Below are 21609 nucleotides of genomic sequence, written 5' to 3'. Positions count from 1 at the left end.
AGGTTTACTGAACATAAAAATTAAATTTGAGGGCCAGGGTATAGTACAGTATGTAAGGTGCTTGCCTTGCACTCTGCCAATTCAGGTTTGATTCCTGGAACCACATACGGTCCCCCAAGCCTGCCAGGCATGATTCAGGCCTTAGCTCAGGAGTAAGCCTTGACCACCACTAAATGTGATCCAAAACCAAAACAAAATTAAATTGGAGTCTAATGAGAAGGCACATTCCTGCATTTAACCACCTAGAGCTCTTTGGGTAAGTTATACCTCTGCTGGGGCCTTGAGTTTCATCATCTATGAGAAAGTGGCTGTCAGGTGGCAGAGGAAGCAATTTTAGGATGGCAGAATTGCAAGTGGTCTCTGCAATATAGAAAGGCCACACCATTCTTATTACACAAACAGGGAAAATAAGGTTTGAGTTTAGGAGTGTGTAGGAAGAGCCAGTATATCTGCTCATTTCTGATGGGGCAAGAAATCCTGATCCACCCCTACTGAGAGCTTCACCCCCCCCTTTTCTCTACTGTCCTCCCCCCGCCCCCAAGGACACCCTGTCTCGCCATTTCCACTCAGGACCCTCAGTGGACCAGGGTGACCCTGAAGTGTTATGCAACTTCTGCCAGTGCCTCTGTGCCTCCTCTGGGGTAATACATGCCCTGGGAGAAAGTTGCTCAGTATACGTCGGCCTTGAGCAAGTGCATTTCTCAAGGTTCCGAACTGAGAAAGGTCAGATCTTTACAACCAAGATAACAAGGCTGGCGGCTGGAGTCTTGTGAATAGCACATTGGAAGTATTTGCCAACAGCTTGGCCAGGTGCGGGGCCCGTATCTGTACCAGTGGGATGAATGGGCTGGCCGTTTTTCATGCTTATGCGTGGTCCTGGAAAAAGGTGAAGACAAATTTAAGTCAGATCTCGTCCTGCAGATTGCTTGCCATCGCACTGAGTGATGTGCTCTTACCCTTCCTAAGTTTGTGAGGTTTTTATCACCTTCTTTTCTATGTGCTCATTCACTCACTCGTGTTTATCATGCTCCTTTCATACACCCAAGTATTATCAAGAACAAAGTCAAACCCTGATCCTCCAAAAGCAAAATTTTAATTGTAGCGTGGGGAGTTTGTCAGTGATCAGACAAGCGAAATAAGTTAAAAGATCTATCAAATGGTGACAAGTGGTGTGGAGCAGGGGAAAGTAGGGCAAGGAGAAGAAGAAGAGGATTCAGAGCTTCGGGAGGGTCTGTGGGCGTGAGGTAACATTGGCGCAGGAGCCACGGGAAGCAGTAGAGCAAAGCATGCTGGTATTGGGGGAAAAGGTCAGGCGGAGGTGACCTGGGGCCAGGGCCTTCGGTGTGCAATAGCCAAGCCTTTTCTCTTGACAGTAGACACTCGAAGGTGATTACTTACTTGTAAAGGATCAATATAATCTACTGTGTATGTTTAAGAGTCTAGTTTTATAGGTAAAGCAGTTGCATATGTCTATCAAGTCCTGTTACTGCATAAAATCGCTGCTTTCGTTATAATGCAACTTTGCAAATGACGTGCTTTGAAAATCTTGTTAAAACTAAAAGGTTTTTTCCAAAGGGTTAGTGTTTGTTACGTATATTTGATGTCTGTTGTTCTTTTTGTATATAGTAAATGTATCTAAGTCCTTAGATAATAGTAAGTACTCTTCATACAAAAAAGAGCTATGAAGAGACAAGCATTAAATCCGACCTGCGTAGAATACTTTCAATTGAACAAAGCTGCATTTCTTTCTTCCCTTTTCTTTCCTTTTTTGTTCTTCCCTCCCTCCCTCTCCCCCCTCCTTTATTCCTTGTTCTTTTAACATTTTAGGTTCACTGTCACAAATAAATCTCTAACTGGCCAAAATTAGTCTTCAAAATTAATGATGCATGAAAATGGAACACAAAAGAAAAGCTTACTCTAACTACAAGTGGTCCAAGAAAAAGATAAACCAATGAGGGATTCCACCATTTAAAACAGTGATTCTCAGAGGGAGACTCCTGCGTGATTGTGCCCCAGGACACTTACGACTGTAGGTTTCACTTAACTTTGTGTTTCTCCCCACTGTCTCTATTCCATGAGTTTTGTTTGAAAAAATCTGCCAGAATGTTTCAAACCTAATGTTTTTACCCACTACTACACTTTCTAACTTCATCAAGAGTGTTCTTTAAAATGCCAGGTATTACAACAATAATAGAAAATGTTATAGAAAAAATTGTCTTTAAAAAATTTTTTTTATGATAACACTGTGATTTACCAAGTTGTTCATAATGCAGTTGTTTTGGCATTGAATGTTCTAACACCAGTTCAGCACACTGTGCTCTTTCCTCCAATGGCCCGTTTCCCACCCGCCACCCAGGCACAATCAGATTTGCTTCTTATTGTTAGTTACAAAGGCAAATGGGATTATCAAATCATAGATCAATGAGTCAATTTGTGATAATTGCTATATCTCACAAGGATGTCACTAAATCCTTTGTCTGAGGATCTGCTGTGCTGGTTAGTGCTAGCTGAGCCTTCTGTGTGTGTTTTTTTGGGGGGGTATGGAAATTTTTATTTATTATTATTTGTAATTTTATTGAACACCGTGAGATAGTTAGAAGCTTTCACGTTTGGGTTACAATCACACAATGATCAAACACCCATCCCTCCACCAGTGCACGAGCCTTCTGTGTTTGTTTAGGCTCACTGAGCTTGGTGCTCTTCTGTGCAATTTTCCCATCAGATTTGCTATGACCCTACTGGGCTGACAGTACTGTGAAGTTTTGAGGTGTTGGGGGTGTTGTGCAGTCCAAGAGCTGTAGATCTGGAACACTTTAGTGGCTGGGTAGTTTGATAAGATTCAGTTGTGGAGCTGGCCTGTTTCTAAGTCACAGGGTGTTAGGTGGCTGCGGGCTCCTGTGCCTTTAGGGAGAAAGGAAAATCTGCCCACCCCCATTCCAAGAAGGCCCCAGAGTGCTCAGCCCAGACCGACCTGGGAGGATTTGGCAGAATCACGTTCTTTTGGAGATCTGCTATTGGGTCTTTTCTTTGCTGGCAATAGCTGGCCAAAGTTGTCTTTTCTTATTCATCTAGCTCATGTTTTCCATTGTCTGCTTTAGTTCACAACATTGCTTTAAGACTAACAATAGTTAAACATTATAAGTAACTCATTTCTTTTTATTTTATTTCAAAATAAAGCACCTACCTCCTAAACAAATAATAGTGAACTTATTCTGAATGATGTTGACATGAGATTCAAGGCACAAAAAAAGGATTTTTTGATTTCTTCGTCCTAGTTCTTTCAAAATCTGTGTGAACTTAAGAGTCTGTCTTTGAGAGCTGGAGAGATAGAGCAGTGGGTAGGGTGCTTGGGTTTGATCTCTGGCACCACATTGAGTCTCTTGAGCCTGCCGGGAGTGATACCTGAGTGCCAAGCCCCTGTGTGCACTGTTGGGTGTGGCCACAAAACAGAACCAAACAAAAAAACAAAGAATCTGCTTTTCTTAAACCAAAAATCTCTAAGGGAAAAAGCTTTAAAAGGCAACCCAGGGTGCTGGAGCAATAGTCCAGCCGCTAGGATGCTTTCCTTGCATATGGGTTTGATCCCCAGCCCATATAGCCCCCTGAGTCCTTCCAGCAGTGATCCCTGAGCACAGAGCCAGGAATACATCCTGAGGGTGCACTGCTGGACATGATGCCCCTCCAAAAAATCCTACTAATGGTGGGGCCCGGAGGCACACCTCAGTAGTAGAGCAATTGCCTTGCATGTGTGGGACTCTGTGTTTGATCCATGGCATCATAAAAGGAAAAAAAAAATTAAAAACAGTAGAAGAGTTATGAGGAGGGTGTCAGGCAGCAAGTGGTAAGTGAACTTTCTAGATCTCTCCCGAGTTAACATTGAATTCTGCTATTATAAATTCAGAAAGTTATTTGTGATCGCAGGAGGATAAAGTTTGGGAGATATGGTCATTCTCTTATTCTGACTTGGCACTTATACTGACTTGACGCTTTTTTGAGGGGGGTTGTGTGTGCAACTGCACAGTATTTGGCTATACCCAAGCACAGTGGGCCAGTAGTAGGAGTCTGACAGTTTGTGGGGTGTCAACCAGGGCCACACACCCAGTGGTGCTGGTGTGGGGGAAGACATAAAGTCCCAGGGATTGAACTGGGCACCTGAGAATGTGTCTCCCTGGCCATAACTCTTTGACACTTTTCATTCGCTCTTGTGTGGACTTTTTTTATCAGTGAGTGTGGGAAGGAAGAAAGACACCATTTTGGGGGTTTTATTCTTTTTCTCACTCAAGAGAACATTTGATTTCTTTCTCTCTCTCTCTCTCTCTCTCTCTCTCTCCATTTGGGTCACGCTTGGCAGTGCTCAGGGCTTACTCCGGCCTCTGTGCTCGCTCTTGGCGGGGTTCAGGGACCATATGGGGAGCTGAGGATTGAAGGAAGGTGGGTCGGCCAAGTGTACCTGCTGTACTAGTACTCCAGCCCCAAACACAGAGCACAGTTGAAATTCATCTCTTTCTGTTAAATTTCCTTTGTGAAAAGAACTCTGCATGTAATTTAATTCCAACCAGTTATTTCATTTGCAAACTGCTCATGGCTTAGTGAGATGACTGTCTCTTGCTGCTGTGATTTATGGATCAGGTGTCAATAGAAGTGCCTTGGAAAGTGTCGTATGTGCTATATTTTATAGATTTCAGAAACTGGACCAGCGGGAGTGATGATGTACCTGGTTTGGGCTACGGAAGTGGCATGGAACCTCGATTTTTTTTTTTTTTTACCAGATTAGTTCGGGTAGGGCGTTCGCCTTATAAGTGGCCAACATGGCCGACCCGAGTTCGATTCCTCCGCCCCTCTCGGAGAGCCCGGCAAGCTACCGAGAGTATTCGATATGCCAGACACAGTAACAACAAAGTCTCCAATGGAGATGTTACTGGGCCTGCTCGAGCAAATCGACGATCAACGGGAGGGCCTTTACCTTTACCTTTAGTTTAGCTACTTATTTAAATGTGGGTTTTTTTTTTGTTTTGTTTTTCGGGGGGAGGCTCTCTATTTATTTTTGTTGCTTTTTTCAAAGGCCACTCCTGGCTTTCACTGGCTCTCTGCTCAGGGATCACTCCTGGAGTTGCACAGGTCATGTGGTGTTGGGGATCACACGTGGTTGACTATGTGCAAGGCCAAGCACCCTACTCCTGTACTTCTTCCCCGCCCCTATCTAGTTATTTTCTTGACTGAAGGAATTAAAAGCAAACCGTTTTACAGTCATATCCGGAGTATGCCTGGTGTTTGAGGACTTTTTAAAAAATTTCTAACATTAGCACAGAAAGAGTCTATGCTGTTCCCTCCAACCTTTATTAGCTTTCACTCTGGAAATGGTGTTTCCAGATGAGTTTTATTTTTTTGAGATTAGAAGACCCAACCGACTTGCCTTCTCATATACAGTACTTTACAGTTTCCAAACCGTGAACAGCCTATGGAGGGCATTTGTGTGTGTGTGTGTGTGTGTGTGTGTGTGTGTCTGTCTGTCTGTCTGTCTGTCTGTGTGTCTGTCTGTCTGTCTGGGGAGTGATGCTGCTATCAGAATGGGCTGAAATGACAGACCATCCTGGCTCTTCAGATCCTGTGTCCCAGTTCCAGCAGCCTCTGTATCCTCTATGATGTTGCAATTTGCATTCAGCAAACATTCCAGGGGGTACTGCCTGTACAGAGCCCCACAGCACCTGTACTTGTGGCTTGGCTATCTTTGGTACCACGCACAGCAAGGTTAGCTTATCTCAGATGTATTTTGCAAGTTGTTCTACTTCGGTTCTCACTAGCCTTGGGATCTTATAGAGTGTGCAACCATTGTTTTAAAAAGCTGCGTCCTTTTACACAGTTCAATATTCAAGTCAAGCTTAAGTTTGTTGTTTTAAAGTGTGGGCAGTGGTTTAAACTTAATGGCTTAGGAATTGGCAAGAGTCACTTTCTTCAAAACTGCCAGAGAGCGTCACTCGTTGGCAGGAGCCAGCTATCCTAGGCTTAACTGAGCTCACTCTGTGTTTCTTTCCAAATCTGGTAGCTTGAAATTGGCCATGGAAGGAACCTTTATACCACAGGGTAAATGCTGTAAACCAAGGCTTTTGCACCCAGAGACCTGGTTGTCAAATATTTACCAGCACAGTTTAGTTACAAGGTTATGTTCACCTTCATTGAAGTTACACCTACGTGTTTGCTGGGTTTAATCATTCAGCTCTGTCATCATTTAGGACCGGTTAGAGATCAGAGGAGAACGTGGAGAAAACTAGTTCAATGGAAGACAGGCTCAGCCCACAGATGTGCTTTGCCAGTCTGAGATATTAATAAAATTTAAATCAGCTTCTAGCATTTAAAAATTGGAAAAGATTGCATAAAAATCTGGGTTTTGAAAAATAACGTCTTCAGACACCACCGGTTTCTAGTTACCAACTTGGCAACTGTGAGCCTCAGGTGAATTTGAAGTATGTATGGTGGTCTCCTTGCTGCAGTCCTCATCATTCAGTTAGTTCCATAGGTGGAGCTAGTGACCCCTCCTCCAACTTCTCTCACTGTCTCCTACAGGCATTTGCATTTGTTGTCCCTGATTGTATAGAGAAAACAGCCCACAGACAGACTGTTCTCACAAGGTGGGAACCTAACTTGTTGATTTCGGAGTCCCACAAAGTCAGTTGCACAGTCTGAGAAGTAATCCTCATCTTATTCTAAATTTCAGATGACCTGTTTGAAAATGCAGTAAAGATTGGATTGCTGAGGGCTGGACTGAGAGCAGCACAGTGGGTATAGGGCACTTGCACATGACTGATCCAGGTTCAATACCTGATATCCCATATGGTGCTCCCAGCACTGCTAGGAGCAATCCCTGAGCACAAAGAAAGGAGCATTGGTGGCTGTGGTCTCAAAACAAAACAAAAAGCCTTAAAAACAAATAGGATTAGGTTCCTATGGGAATCTCTCCTTTTCCTGGATGACAAAGACATTGAAGGAGATTTCTAGGACTCCAAAAAAGTAGTAATAACCCTGTTTCCCTGCGCGCGCGCGCGTGTGTGTATGTGTGTGTGTGTCACGGGGTGGGGCGGGGGGGGGGGTGGTGATGGTGAGAGTACATGACCTCAAGCTTTGGAAGTATCTATAACTCAGGAAAATATTGCAAGAGGTATTTGTTTGCCGCTGACATTTTATTTGAACACGAGTTTGTGGTGGAAAGGTGAGATTCACTGTTTGCTTTCAGATCAAAGTTGTACCAGCTTATTTGCCTTCAGAGATTTTTCCCTTTCTTTCACATACTTTCAGGTATCTAGCTGGGTACACTGTCTGTGCTTGCAATATTTGCTGTCAATATTGTTGTGGCTCTCTGCTTAATCTTTAAGCAGGTTAACCTATGGCTCCCAACTCTGGCTAATGAAATTGCTATTTTTCAATTTGGGGTGATTATTAGCAATTATTATGGGCAGAACATTGTGGCATTCAGGAGCTTCGGATGAATCAGAAAACCTGCCGTAATATGGGCCAGTGCAGTAAGTTCTATGGGAGAGCTTATGGGGCTGAGGAATCCAGGAGGACTGAAGAGGTAGGCGGTACTTACACTGTTACACCTCACTGTCATCTTGTAGGTGTCCTGATTGTTTTATAGCTGTAGCTGTACCCCTGAAAATGTATATAATCCCATGCATCTCACCCCCAAGTTTCACTTGATGAAACCATTATGGGAGAGATTGCTTTATCACAAGTGTCCTTTAGAACGAATGATTGTATTGCAAGAATACTTAACCTATTCCAACTAAATTTTGGGTATTGCTTTGGTGGACTTCATTGAATGGAAAATTCAGAGTGATGAGAAGTTTTCTTTTAGTTGTTATCTTTTGTTTTCTTTTATTTTGGGTTTTGGGGGGCTACACCCATCAGTGCTAATGGCTTACTCCTGGCTCTACACTCAGGGATCACTCCCACTCCTGGCAGTGCTCAAGGGATAATATGGGATAGGGGCTTGATCCAAGATTGGCTGCATGCAAGGCAAGTGCCCTATCTGCTATTGCTCCGGCCCCCAACTGCCGTTAACTTTTGTGGCAAAGATGATACCTTTTTGGGTAGTTTATCGCAGTACAGTAGTTCTTGAAAGGATTATTTCTGGATCTTAGAAGCAGTACCCGTATGACAACTAAGAGGAGAAGAACAGGGAGAAACTTGCTAGTTGTGTCTCTTATGGAAAACTAAGCTCTATGATGTGTTTTCACCATAGAATAAGGATAATAATACCTTCTTTAGGGAATTAAAAGAAATATTTTATTTTATTCATTTATTTTTTGGTTTTGGCTCACACTTAGCCAGATGTATTCCTGGCTCTATACTCAGGGATCACTCCTGGCAGTGCTAGTGATCAAACCAGGATTGGCCATGTGCAAGGCAAAGTGCCTTTACCCCTGCACTATCTATCTGGCTTTCAGACTGGTTTTTTTGTCCATGGAATATGGACATCAACCTGATCTGCAGTAATATCCATTCGGGCAAGCCCGATTTCAACTTCTACAGATGCAAAGTGACTGCTTGCCTCTAAGCTAACCATTTTCCTTTCAATTCTTCCCTCCCTACCTAGGAGAACAAGGTGGTTTTTTTCTTTTTATCTCTTCCTTCCTTCCTTTCTTTCTTTCTTTCTTTCTTTCTTTCTTTCTTTCTTTCTCTTAGAGGCATAGAAGGATGCTTTGAAGCCACCCCACCGAGTAATCAGAGCAAGCATTTGCTGAGCCCCTTGTAAGCCTTTTATATGTGTGTTCTCATAGTATTTTTTTATATTTCATCTTATTTTTATAAAGTAGTTTACAATATTTGATTGCATTTAATATTCAAACATCAATCCCACTATCATTACACCTTTCCACCACCATATTTCGGATGTTTCCATCCCGAATCCCAACCCCTACCCCAAAGCAGAACCAAAATAATTTATTTTGTATTGTTTGTTATGAATAAATCAACGAAAGTGCTTCGAAAAACTTTCCTTAGAGGAGAGTGTGTAAATATTGTTGTATTTCACCCAGGGGGCATTAAGCCCTTCTATGAGAGATTACTAATATGTTGTTAAAGGTTGAGCCTTGGTTCACGTAGTACTGACCACCATAAGGAGCAGGACTATCATGAGTTCCTTTCTACAGATGAGGAAACAGGCTTGGGAAGAAGTTAAGTTGCCCCACAGCATGCATGTAAGTGCCAGAGTTTGGGAAGAGGGGGTTATACTTTGTGAATTTGAAGGAGACTTTCCCCAACTCCTAGGCTTGCTGTATGTCCTTTAGAACTTCATGTCCTGACAACCAAGCGCCAGGATCCAGCTGCTTTTGGAAGATTCTTTTACTCGTCTTCCTGTGGGAGAGGCCTGCTTTTACTTCATATGCTGCTTTAGTTTCCTGTGCCTGTTTTTTAGCAAAGGATCACCAATTTGATGACTTAAACTACAGAAACATATTCATTCTTGTAGTTCAGGCCATTTCCAGCCAGACGGTCAGTGTCAAAATGTCGACAGCACCCTACTTGCTTCAGAGGCTCTCGGGTAGCAATTCCTTCTCTTGCCTCTTCTGGCTGTCACTTCTGTCGTGGTTCCCTGGTCAGCACCCCAGCCTGGACCTTCCTATTTCTGTGGCTTCTCCTTGGTATCATCCCATCTTCCCTGTGATTCTCTTGTGAAAAACCTGTCCATGAACTTAGGATCCACCTAGGAAAAAAGCCATTTAAATACTCTCAGCCTTTCAACATCCTTAACTGAATTATTCCAGCAAAGTCCCTTTTCCTAAATAGGTGACATTTATTTGCAGCTTCTGAAACTCAGAAAGTGGACATCATTTTAGGGCAATGCTGACTTCCCTCCTGCCCCTCTCCCCCATGCTGATGCTTTTCCAGTACAAAGACGAGCATCTAGCTAGTCTAGTTTGCTAGCTCTCGGGGGGAGGGGGGCATGTACCACATCCTGCTCAGATGACTTCCTCAGGGGAGAGCCACAAGATCCCACAGCAGGGTCTGGCAAGGCGTTTCCTTGGCTCTTAGGTTCATGACATCTTTATTTAAAGTCCAGCTAAAAGCCTCTGGGGCTTCCCCTGAAGTGGCTGTCACCTCTCTCACGAGGTTTTGTTCTCTTTCAGATTGCTGACCTGCAGCTCCACAAACTGGATGAACTGGACTGTCTGATTCAGGGCCTGCTCTATGTCGACTCCGTTGGCTTCAATGGCAAGCCGGAATGTTACTATTTTGAAAATCCCACAAATCCTGAATTGTGTCAAAAAAAGCCGTATTGCCTTGATAACCCGTACCCTATGTTGCTGGTGAACATGGGCTCGGGGGTCAGCATTCTCGCAGTGTACTCCAAGGACAACTATAAAAGAGTGACAGGGACCAGGTAAACATGGCTTCCACTAGGAGAACATCTTTCTGCTTAAACTCAGGTCTCATCCTTCAAGTTTGGTCTAGGGAGGGAAAGGGGACTGATGTATTTAAAAGATCTTATCCTCTTCAGTCAAACTGAAGGGATTTATTGAGCATGGTGTTGAGGAGTGAGAGGGTGATTCACATTAAGTTAAAAGAACAGTCATTGCCATTCTGGAAACTGGGCGGGGTGCGGAAGAAGGGTTGCAGGCTTCAGGAGTTTTCCCAGAAGGAGAGGGCAGGAAGCACACGGAAGTCGGGGGTGGGGGTGGGGGCTGAGAGGGAGTGCTTGGGATGTTCAGAGATGGCTTCAGAAGACACCTTTTGGAACCTCCTTGATGAGCAGAGCAGAATTTGTTTGAAATAATGTCTCTTCCCACCTAGGAAAGCAAAGTGAGTTGATAAAGAATGTTTTACCACCAAAGAGCTGAAACAGTTGGCATCCCTAACAGAGTGTTGGCTTGCAGTGGGCAGTGACCTCGTGCCATTGGGCAGAACTCCTCGTGTTTTTTAGTGAACCCATAGTCCAGGGCCTATAGAAGGGCAGCCAGCAGCTTCTGGTTGAGGGGGATTCAGCAGGGGGAAAAGACCCCAGGTCAAAGATCTGGAGAAATCATTATGTCAACCAAAGTAAACTGATTTTCCTTCCTTCTGAGAGAAAGGTTTCGTGTGGGTTGCTTCTCCACTTGCTGGACCACAGAAGCATTTGTGGAAGAACAGTGTGAGAAGCAATTGCCCTGTGCAGTATGCTTTGGGACATTGTCCTGAAACTTTTAGATAGATGAAGTTAAGAAAAGCTCTCTGTCTGGAACAACTTTCTGTCCTGGTTTGTGCTGTGAAGGAAGCTGTTTCTTAGTTTTAGTGTTTTGAGCATGACTCTTGCTTTATGGTCACAAAACCCTGTCTGGATGTCCAGGTGTCTTTTAATAGATCTCAGAGATCTGGAAGTTTCCTTTGAGGAGATTGTACATGTTTCTCTTAGCCTGGCAGCTTGCAGCTGTGGAAAAGAGCAGTACACTTCTGCCACTTTTCTATGACTTGTAAATCATTGCTCACCACTGGGACAAGGGAATCTATGGAGGGGATGTTGGGCAATGTCTGGAGACCTTTCAGTTGTTACAACTGAGCCTCACTTTGTGGCTAGACGTCAAGGTCCTTGCTAAATCCCTGCAACATATATGGCAACCTCTACTCTGATAGGACTGTATCAAGCCTCAAATTTGTTGTGAAATCTGGTACATAGAGGCAGGTACACACAAACATGTTCTGACCGAGTCCTACTTGTGTTCAGAAGATTGGCTGGTGCTCAAGTTAATAGCCATTAGGTTTACATTTTCTTATAGAGGTGACGGAGCTCAACTAATTGGGTCACATAAAATTGTCTGTGATACCACCGTTTCTGGAGCTGATCTGATAGAGATGACTAAACATTTGAGTTGAGTTAGTTTTGCTTTAAAGAGTGATCCTCTGATAAAGCTAAAATGTTTAAGAACCTACATGTTCCAGAAAAAATCGAGTTGGTAGAGCTAGTCCCAATGTAACAACATGTCAAACTTTTCCTGTAATTATAGATATTTAGTTCCATCTATCAACACAAATTCATGAATTATATACCACAGGTCTGCTCTCAAATTTGACGGTTCTGGTAGTCTGGGCTGTCTCCTGGATAGCTGCTAAAGATCTGATTGTGGCATTTGGTTTCTGTTGACCATGTGACATACCTGAAAGTCCCAGTGACTAGTAAATGCCCATTAATGACTTTGTAATGATCATCAATTTCTGTCTGAAAAGCTTTTCTATGAGATTCCTGCAACCAGTAGTTGGGAAGTGTGCTTCAAGGAGATTGAGGATTATTCAGAAAACCCTTTTAATGTGTCTCCAAGCATCGGGGAGAGGAAGGAAATTTCACTTCTTATGGGCCCTGATCCACATGGTCCAGCTAGAGTTGTTTTGAGTTAGAAACCACTGACATAAACTGTGATGGATGTATGTCAGTCAGTGTGGGTGTCACTGATCCAACTAGTAGTTTAGGATTTCAGTTTTGCTAACTCAGTTGTCACTTGATAGATGGTCACTCTAGATTTTTTTTTTTTATTCTATGATGCCCTGACATCTTATTGTCTCATTCCTACTTTGGACAAACTTGCAGGCTATTGAATGTAGCCTGCCCACAGGGCAGAGTCTGGCAAACTCCCCGTGGCGTACCAGATATGCCAAATACCAGTAACAATGATGGGTCTCATTCTCCTAAAGAGCCTTGAATATCATCTCAGGGCTAGGATGAAAGAGATGTTACTGGGGCCTGCTCGAGGCAATCGATGAATAACAGGATGATGAAATGAAAAAATGAAAAATGAAATTCTATGATGCCCTATTTTCTAGTAAGCAATTTTAGTTTTAGGAAGTTGTATCATAGTGGGACATCAGTTTTTTGTGGTTGTTGCTGGTTTTTTAATGTGGGGGGAGTGAGGGGTGGTCACGGCCAGTGATGCTCAGGGGTTATTCCCACCTTGGCACTCAGGAATTACTCAGGGAACCATACGGGATGGCAGGGATTGAACCTGGGTTGGCTGCATCTCTAAGTTGTGTGCAAGGCAAATATCGTACCTGCTGTACTATTGTTCTGGCCCCAAGTTTTCTTTAAACATTTAAGTGGTTCATTTCAGTGTCTGTCATATGTGATTTGATTGCATCCTAGTTTAGATATGATAGAACTCAAAACAGGACTTAGAACTGACATAGATTGTGGTTTATTAAAAAAAAAATCAAATGATAGAGCTTGATGTAGTTCAAGTAATAGAGCACATGTCTTCACATGTGCAAGGCCCTGGTTTTGATACACAGCACTGCATGGTCCCCCAGAGTACAAAAAGGAACATAAAGAATTTGGAAACGGGCCAGAGCAGTAGTGCCGTGGGTAGGGCATATGGCTTGCACATAGCCAACCCAGGTTCAATCCCTGGCACCTCATATGGGTCCCTGAGCCCACGAGGAGTGATCCCTGAACACAGCCAGGAGAAAGCCTTGAGCACTGCTGGGTATGGCCCAGGAACAAAACAAGAAAAGAATGTGGAAACCTTGGTAAAAGTGGGACTCACCTGAATCAGAGACAAAGTACAGGAGGTAAAGCACTTGCTTGCATGTGGGCGACCCTGTTTCAGTTCCCAGCACCACATATAACCCTCTGAGCACTGTCAGGAGTGACACCGCTACCCCCTGTAAAAAAAATGTTAAGGTCATTTCAGAGTCCATGTGAAGAGCACAAGAATTGAGTTAATACATTTTCTCTTGGGTCTCCCTACAAGGTATCTGGGTTTTTCAAAATGCAGTGTGCTTCGTCTCTGATTTCCTGAGAGTCTCTGTGGGTATTGCTGAAATAGCCGTATCTGAGTATGAGTTACAGAATCACTCAGTTAAATTATTGCGATAGGGTGAAGATGCGAAGGGAGTTCTCTTCTGCAACTCTGCATTCTTTCCTCCTCTGCAGTGGTCTGGCTGTGCCAGTGCATGCTCGCTTTCCCCATTCAGCTCTGATTCTTTGTCTGGAGTCACCTGTCATTGTCCAGCCATGCAAAGCACTTAGACTGCTTCCCTCATAGCAATGCATCAGTTGAGTTGCCTTCTTTCTAAGACAGCCCATGTCTTCAGTGCTGACGTTTGGAGCAGGTTGTTGAGTACATTGATCAGTAGAAATACCTGATGCTGAAAGCAAAGTTATGTGGATGAAAGACAGAAGCTAGACATGACTGACAATTAGACAGAGAATAAAACCAAGACTAACTCAGGTGGCACATAAAAGAAGTGCCTTTGTTAAAATTAAACTAGCTCTGGGCCAGGGATGTGGCTCAGTGCTAGAGTCCAGGCCTCAGGTGTATGATGCACAGGTTTGATCCCCGGCTTCTCAACACAAAGTGCTAGCTTTGTGGGGTAGACTGAAGCCACAGGGCACGCCACGTAAAATGTGAGTAAAGAGACATGTAGAATAAATCTAAAACTTTGGCCATAACTCAGTTGCTGAGGCAATAAGGTCTTTGGATCTCTGTTTCCTTGTTGGTCCTGAGCCTGCAGTTTGGATAGCTGCTTCTGGTGGTGTGGAGCTGTAAAATATTTTCTTGAGACCCTATACTTCTAAACTACTGATATGCTCTGTAAGAATCACCAGGAAGTTTACATAAAGTTCATTTTAACTGAGATTTAAAGAACTACGTGCCTGTCTATAATCTGTTACCTACTGGCTAATGGTTATTGACAGTAAATAGAATTGTCCCTAATTTTTTTTTTTAAATTTCAGTTAAAAATAACCTGAATCTCAACTTGAATTTTCTCTTAGAATTAAAGCCTGTAGCCAACACATGAGATTTCTGGGCTAGCAGCTCTTGGAGCCTCAGAATAAATTGATGTGAGCGATTTATTCTTTTACATTTACTCTTCCCTGTGGTAAAGGAAGAGTGAAAAACCACGTTCCTATTCAAGTTCCTTCCTGTCTAGAGTGTGCTGGCGATATCTTTACTCAGAATCTGCTTTCCCTTGGCTAACTTTGATCTTAATACACAATTGAGTTCATTCTCAAGTACCGTAATGAGTTTCTAATTTTACCTAAAAAGTATTTTAGAGAATGTCTCTCCCTCCATCCCATTCCCCAACTCCACCCCCTCCCCCAAAGCAATGGAAATGCTTTTAAAACAGAGTTTGAGCTCTGGAACCATTTTATGAGCTTTGTGACTGTTTCCATGATTGGGTGATAAGTGGAGTACAATAGACTTTACCAGCATACACTAGAGAGGTGGGAGGGAAAAAAAAATTCCATCTGAGCCCAATTGCAGAAATCTCCCTGTAGAAATTTCCCAGGCGGTTTGGTGAGATTACCTCTGCTGGAAACAGGTCAAGTGCAAGATACTTTGAGCTGCTCTTCCTGGCTCATTCCCGAGTCAGTCTTGTTGACAGGGTTTGACATTATAGATTTGAACTGTACTTCACAAGCAGTTTGTTTTCCTAAGTATTTAGGGTTTTTTGTCTTTTTTAAAAAGCAACGATTTCCCTGGCTATTGCTATTTTTAGGGGACCCTCCCACCCCAATAAAGGAGGTTATGATTTCTATCTTCTCCATAGAGGGAACACTCAATGAAGGACTCAGCTAGTAGCTAGTTGAAGGTCTCACAACGGAAATCAATGAGTCTTGACTCTGGTTTTGTGCCTAAACTCAGGGCAAGTCTTCCTTGTGTTTCTTTGTAGTCTTTGCCCTCTTTATTCCAGCTACCTTAAAACTCTTTTGTACCCTCGCACTGTCACTCAAGTGCCCCTTTGTTTTCCTTCCCCTGTTGGGCAGAACCTCTTCTACTGATCTTGCTATAGTTGGGGACTTGGATGGGCATATCTTTCAGTCCATTTAAAAAAATAAACCTTATTGTTCCTTCAGTCTTGGAGGTGGAACATTCCTAGGCCTATGTTGCCTGCTGACTGGTTGTGAGACCTTTGAAGAAGCTCTGGAAATGGCAGCTAAAGGCGACAGCACCAATGTTGATAAGCTGGTGAAGGACATTTACGGAGGAGACTATGAACGATTTGGCCTTCAAGGATCTGCTGTAGCATCCAGGTAGAGCCTAAGTAGCTAGGAGCAGTAGTGCTTAAACCCTAGGAGCAGTACTAATTCAACCGAACGCAACCGCCGCCCCGGCCATTCATGTGGTTCTTTTTCCAAACGGCAACCCACCAGCCGGTGCAGTATCCATCTGTGGTATTAGAGCTCAGACTTGATCTGGCCCTTAGGAAGCACTGAGATAGTTCTTAATGCTTGTACTTACACTACGGCAGCTTTGAAAGAAGGTTCTAGAAAAAGTTTCTCCCATTGCATTCTTGTCTAGTTAATTTAGAGGCATTTTTGAAAGTTCCTTTTTGTTTTGTTTTGTTTTTTTTTCCCCGTTAATAGCCATGCTACTTTGTCCCGATTAAGGCAAGGACAGCTGACCATTCATATCGTAATCCTGTCTGCTTGTACACCGTGGTAGCCAAACCAGGTCATTTGGGTTTGGACAGAGTTATTCATAAAGCTTTCCACAGTACTTTGGTGGAAGAATGGGGCTGCCTGAGAATGATATTGAACACTCTCCGCTAATATTTCTGACATAGCTTTGGCAACATGATGAGTAAAGAAAAGCGAGAGTCCATCAGCAAAGAAGACCTCGCCCGAGCCACACTGGTCACCATCACCAACAACATTGGCTCCATTGCTCGGATGTGTGCCTTGAATGAGGTAAGGCCGGATCCCAGGGCAAGCTGTGTGTTGTTCATGCGCATCGCTTGGGTCGGGCAGCTGCTAGGCTTACAACACTCTGGGTGCTTGGGAATCTGTCTTTTGTCATAGCTGCCCCTTGTAGAATGTGAAGCTATGGTGCGGAGGGCAAGCGGGGAACCTGTGCTTCCTTACTAAAAGTAGGACCTGGATAATGACTCAAGTTATTTCACCATAGAAGCAGTAAAATTACAACCCATGCATCACCTCACTAACTGTCATTACTACCATGCACTTGCTGAAGCCAAAGAAAAACGCTCTGTGCATCTCTGTAAATAATGGCAGGTAACACTTTCCATTTGCCGCTTTGATATTCTCTCTGCTTTCAGCTTCTTTACAGTGTTGCCTTGTGGCATGGAGTTCAAGCAGCATTGTACAGGGCTATCAAAGCACAGAGAGCTTGCTACAGCCAAGGGCCCCAGCCCAAGAAGGGGTGGGGCTGGCCACAGACAAGACTTTGTTAACGTGGTATGAATGTTGCTAGATCCTTTGGAAAACAAATGTCACTGTCACTGTTGTCCGGTTGTTCATCGATTTGCTCGAGCAGGCCCAGTAATGTGTCCATTGTGAGACTTTTTGTTACTGTGTTTGGCATAGCGAATAAGTCCCAGGTCCCGGGGAGCTTGCCAGGCTTTGCCATTCAGGCGAGATACTCTCAGTAGCTTGCTGGGTTCTCTGAGAGGGGCGGAGGAATTGAACTCGGGTCGGACATGTTGGCTGCTTGCAAGGCAAACACACTACCCGCTGGGCTTATTGCTCCAGCCCAGAAACTTCTGAAATACATGCCATACGCATCCTTCACTGAGTTGTGTTAGGATAGGAGAGCTTGGGATGGGTGAATAGGTTGTCGGAGTAGATTCCTTTATATTTATATTTAATATTTATTTATATTTAATATTCATTGAAGAACCAGAGGAGTAATCAGTTTTTAAAATGTATTCAATCTGGGCCAGGATCATAGTACAGTGTGTAGGGTACTTGCCTTGCACAGGGCCTGCCAGGGTTCAATCCCCAACATCCCATAGGGTCCCCTGAACCCCTCTAGGAGTGATCCCTAAGAGCAAAGTCCAGAGTAACCCCTGAGCACCACCAGATGTGGCCCCCCCCCAAAAATACAAAAGCAAAAGGATTACATCAAAATGCAGTGTGCATATGGAAGAGGAGTGAAATCCTATTTGTATAGACTGAGGAGTCTCTCTCTCTTTCTCTCTCTTACTCTCTCTCTGCACACACACACACACACACACACACACACACACACACACACAGACACCTGTGTGCTGTGTCATGTCAGAAAGCAAGAATAAATAGAACATGCCAGGTGGGGCGTGGCGTGGAGTAGGACTGTGCCGAGGTGCGTGTATTCCCGCCTCTGAGCTCTGGTGGTACGAAAGATGCCTCTCATGCTCCGAAATAGAAGATGCCCCGGGCCTTCCTTTCTCTAAGTCCCCCGGTCAGGCAGAGGGAATTTAAATGCCAGCTGATGCTCAGATGAAGCCCTGTGTCCCAGAGACAAAGTCCACTTGGGTCATAGGACTCACTGTCACAGAGGGTTTATTTTTTGACAATAACCTTTAAAGGAACTTTTCTCAAGTAGCCAATTGAGCCTCTGACCAGTGCTTGAGTGTGGTTGGCTGTACTCACTGACTCGAAGGTCAGTTTGATGTTACCTCCCTGCCCTGCAGAGCAGCAGATGCCCTTTGCCCTGCTTTCCAGAGTTCGAGGGAGGCAGCCAGAAAGTCTTTTGACTGGCATTGCAATCCTTTTACGGGGAGAGCAACTGATTTTATTTTGCACCGTGGCTTTCTATGTCAGTACCTTTTGTTCTTGGATTATTGCACAAATAACTGAAATGGAGCCTTGTTACATGCTAGTTCAAGCAACTATTTGAGACTTTTCTGTGGAGCTCCTTGAACAAGGACTGGATTTTCTGGCAACCTGAGCGACCAGGCTCCTTTTAGACACCCCAGGAACGGTGCTAACTTGTTTCCCCCTGAGAGTCAGGACCAATGTGACCTTGCTCCCTGAAACCAGTTGGGTTACAGCTATTTCATAGACACATATTTACTGAATCAAAAGTATTTCTGCTGTGTTTTTTTTTAAACAAGTATTACCTCATTCACTTAAAAATGAGTCCTCCCCCATCTCCTCTTTGGAATAGCAAGTAGAGCACACAAAACACTACAGAATGTTCTAGAGATACCAGAAAGGAATCTTGGGACATACCCTTTCCACCTTGGCCCCTCAATACCTACGTCACTAGATATAAATATTGTTTTTAGAATTTTTAAATTCTGGATTGTATGTAATAAAAAGATAAATACATTCTTCCAAAGGCAGCAATTTAAATCATGTTTTAAAATAGCAGTTCTGCTGAGATATAATCGCATGCCATGCAATTCACCTTCTGCTCACTATTTTTTTATAGTAAAAGATTTTATTCTAATAGCTATAATTACAGTGCTTGTTTGTCGAAATGAAAACTGAAAACAAGTATACAAAGCAGTTGATTACTAATTATGTATTGAAAGCAGTAAGAGGTTCCACAACACCAAATGAACCATTTCTGAGGTTTTCCCCAAAATAAAGTTTAACAGCTCCAGCTTCTTCAGTGTTTATCAAAATACAAAAGAAAAAAGTTGTTTTTGATGGCAAATCTGACCCTTGCAGGCTGAGGGAGGGAAAGTATGGGTAGCGGCTGCCCCAAGGGACGTGGTTCTGGGGAGAGCAGCCCTGCCTGCCTGCCCACACTCCTGCCAGCCCAGAGTGTCTGCTCAAGATTTTGTATTTTGTTTCAGATGTCAGCTGGTTATTGTAAAGATTGTTAATATACATAAGGAATAGTAAAAAGAACCTCTGTAACTTTCAACTCAGACTCAAGGGTTATCTGACTTGGCATGATTCACCAAAGTCTGATTTCTCCTGCCTCCTCCCTCTGTCTCTCTTGTGTGCTCTTCTCTTTGGCTAAACCATTAGAAAGTTAGTCCTGTACCATACATCTGCCCACCTCATGTACCTCAATATTTACTTCTGGAGAATGTTCTTTTTCTTGTGAAGATATTTTTGAGATTGTACATCTAAGCACATTTAAAGTTGCATTATTTTTTTTTTCAGGTTCATAGTGCACCCTGAAAGGTAGACATGCTTTTCTTAGCTTGATTTCCCAATGATACTAAGGCTTTTTTAATCTTGCTATGGTCTTTAGAATCTAGTATATTTATAGGTTATATACATAATCTATGCTATATACATAACAGGGTATATTTACAAATGTGCACATACTGTTTTACATACAAGTGAGTGACTCTAAATCAGATTCCTTAAAGGGAAATTGCTAGGTCAAAAGAGATTGCTAAGTGATTGTAATTTTGACAGAAATTTCCGTAGGGCTAGTAACACGTTATATATCTCAATTAGTGGATAAGAGTATAAATGTATCCAGATGGATTAACAAACATATTGATCTTTTCCAATCAGTAGGTAAGAAATACTATCTTATTTTAATTTTATTTTTTATATTTTTGGGTTTGGGGTCATACCTGGCAGTGCTAAGGGCTTACTCCTGGCTCTGTGCTCAGGGATCGTTCCAAATATGGTGCAGGGGATCAAACTTGGGTTAGTTGTGTGCAAAGCAAGTACCTTACATGCTGTACTATATCTCTGGTCCCATTTTGGTTTTATTTATACTACTTTTTTTTGTTATAATGAGGTTGTACTTTTCTATTCATTAGCCATTAATATTTCTCCTTTTGTGTCTATAAACTGTAAGTTAATATGATTTACCTGTTTTCCTATTGGACTGTTGATCTTTTTTTCTTTTTTGTTTTGGGGCCACATCTGCTGATGCTCAGGGATTATTCTTGGCTCTGTGCTCAGGAATTACTCCTAATGGTGCTTGGCGAGGGGGCCATGTGGGATGCCAAGGATTGAACCCTGATCAACCAGATGCAAGGCCAGTGTCCTACCCACTGTACAACAGCTCTGGCCACCTGTTTTCCCTTAATGATTTATAGACGGCCTCCATTTTATATAATATGTTCTAAAAGTATATATATTTTTTTATTGCTTTCCCTTTGGATTTGATGACCCTTTGTCCCTGTATAAGTAAATACAATTGGAGGGTGATCACTTACATATCCAGCAGTGTTCAGGGTTTACTCCTGGCTCTACGCTCAGAGATTACTCCTGGAGGTGCTCAGGGGACCATATGTGATGCTGAGAACCAGGGCCAGCTGTGGGCAAGATAAATGCCTCATCCTGAACTCTCTCTCCAGAAATGTAAAGTAAATTCATCATTCTATTAATTATATTAGTCTTTTGGGCTACCTGGCAGTGCTCAAGGCTTACTCCTGCTCTGTGCTCAGGGATCACTCTAGGTGGTTCTTGAAGCACTGTATATGGTCCTGGGGATTGAAACCAGGTCAGTTGCATACAAGGCAAGTACCATACCCATTACACTATCTCTCTGGATCCTCTTTTTCCTTTTTTCTTTTTTTAAAAAAATGTGTCTGTAGAAATAGTACAGAGGTGGGCCGGAGCTATAGCATTTGTCTTGCATGCGACTCACCCAGGTTTGATTCCCAGCATTCCATATGGTCCCCTGAGCAACACCAGGAGTGATTCCTGAGTGCAAAGCCAGGAGTAACCCCCGAGCATCACTGGGTGTGACCCAAAAAGCAAAAAAAAGAAAGAATACAGAGGTTAAGGTGCTTGCCTTGCATGTGGCTGACTTGGTTCCCCTAGCAAGGAAGATAGTTCTCTAGCATTGCTAGTAGTGATCTCTGAGCAGTCAGGAATAACCCTGAGCTCATCCAGTAAAACCCTCATGTATATCTTTAACCCATCTGGAATTTATTTGAGATAAGAAATGCCCATTAGCTTTAATGCCACTGGTATTCTGGTTTTCTGCCAGCATC

General features: G+C 43.2%; 1 protein-coding gene across 6 annotated transcripts in view; it reads left to right on the top strand.

Annotated features, from left to right (window-relative positions):
- PANK1 (pantothenate kinase 1) overlaps positions 1–21609 on the top strand; it is an 81742-nt gene that overhangs the window by 49759 nt on the left and 10374 nt on the right. For 3 of the 6 annotated variants that reach the window (XM_056121062.1, XM_056121064.1, XM_056121065.1), the window contains exons 3-5: positions 10125–10378; positions 15821–15997; positions 16531–16654. In XM_056121062.1, coding sequence (XP_055977037.1) covers positions 10125–10378; positions 15821–15997; positions 16531–16654 — 555 coding nt within the window. Of the gene's footprint in view, positions 1–7392; positions 7568–10124; positions 10379–15820; positions 15998–16530; positions 16655–21609 lie in introns of those variants that run through there. The other 3 variants (XM_056121068.1, XM_056121066.1, XM_056121063.1) reach the window with 3 other exon arrangements.

Source organism: Sorex fumeus, unplaced genomic scaffold (assembly GCF_029834395.1).
Source record: "Sorex fumeus unplaced genomic scaffold, SorFum_2.1 ptg000043l, whole genome shotgun sequence".
Lineage (NCBI taxonomy): Eukaryota > Metazoa > Chordata > Mammalia > Eulipotyphla > Soricidae > Sorex > Sorex fumeus.
This window is presented reverse-complemented; position numbering and strand designations above follow the sequence as displayed.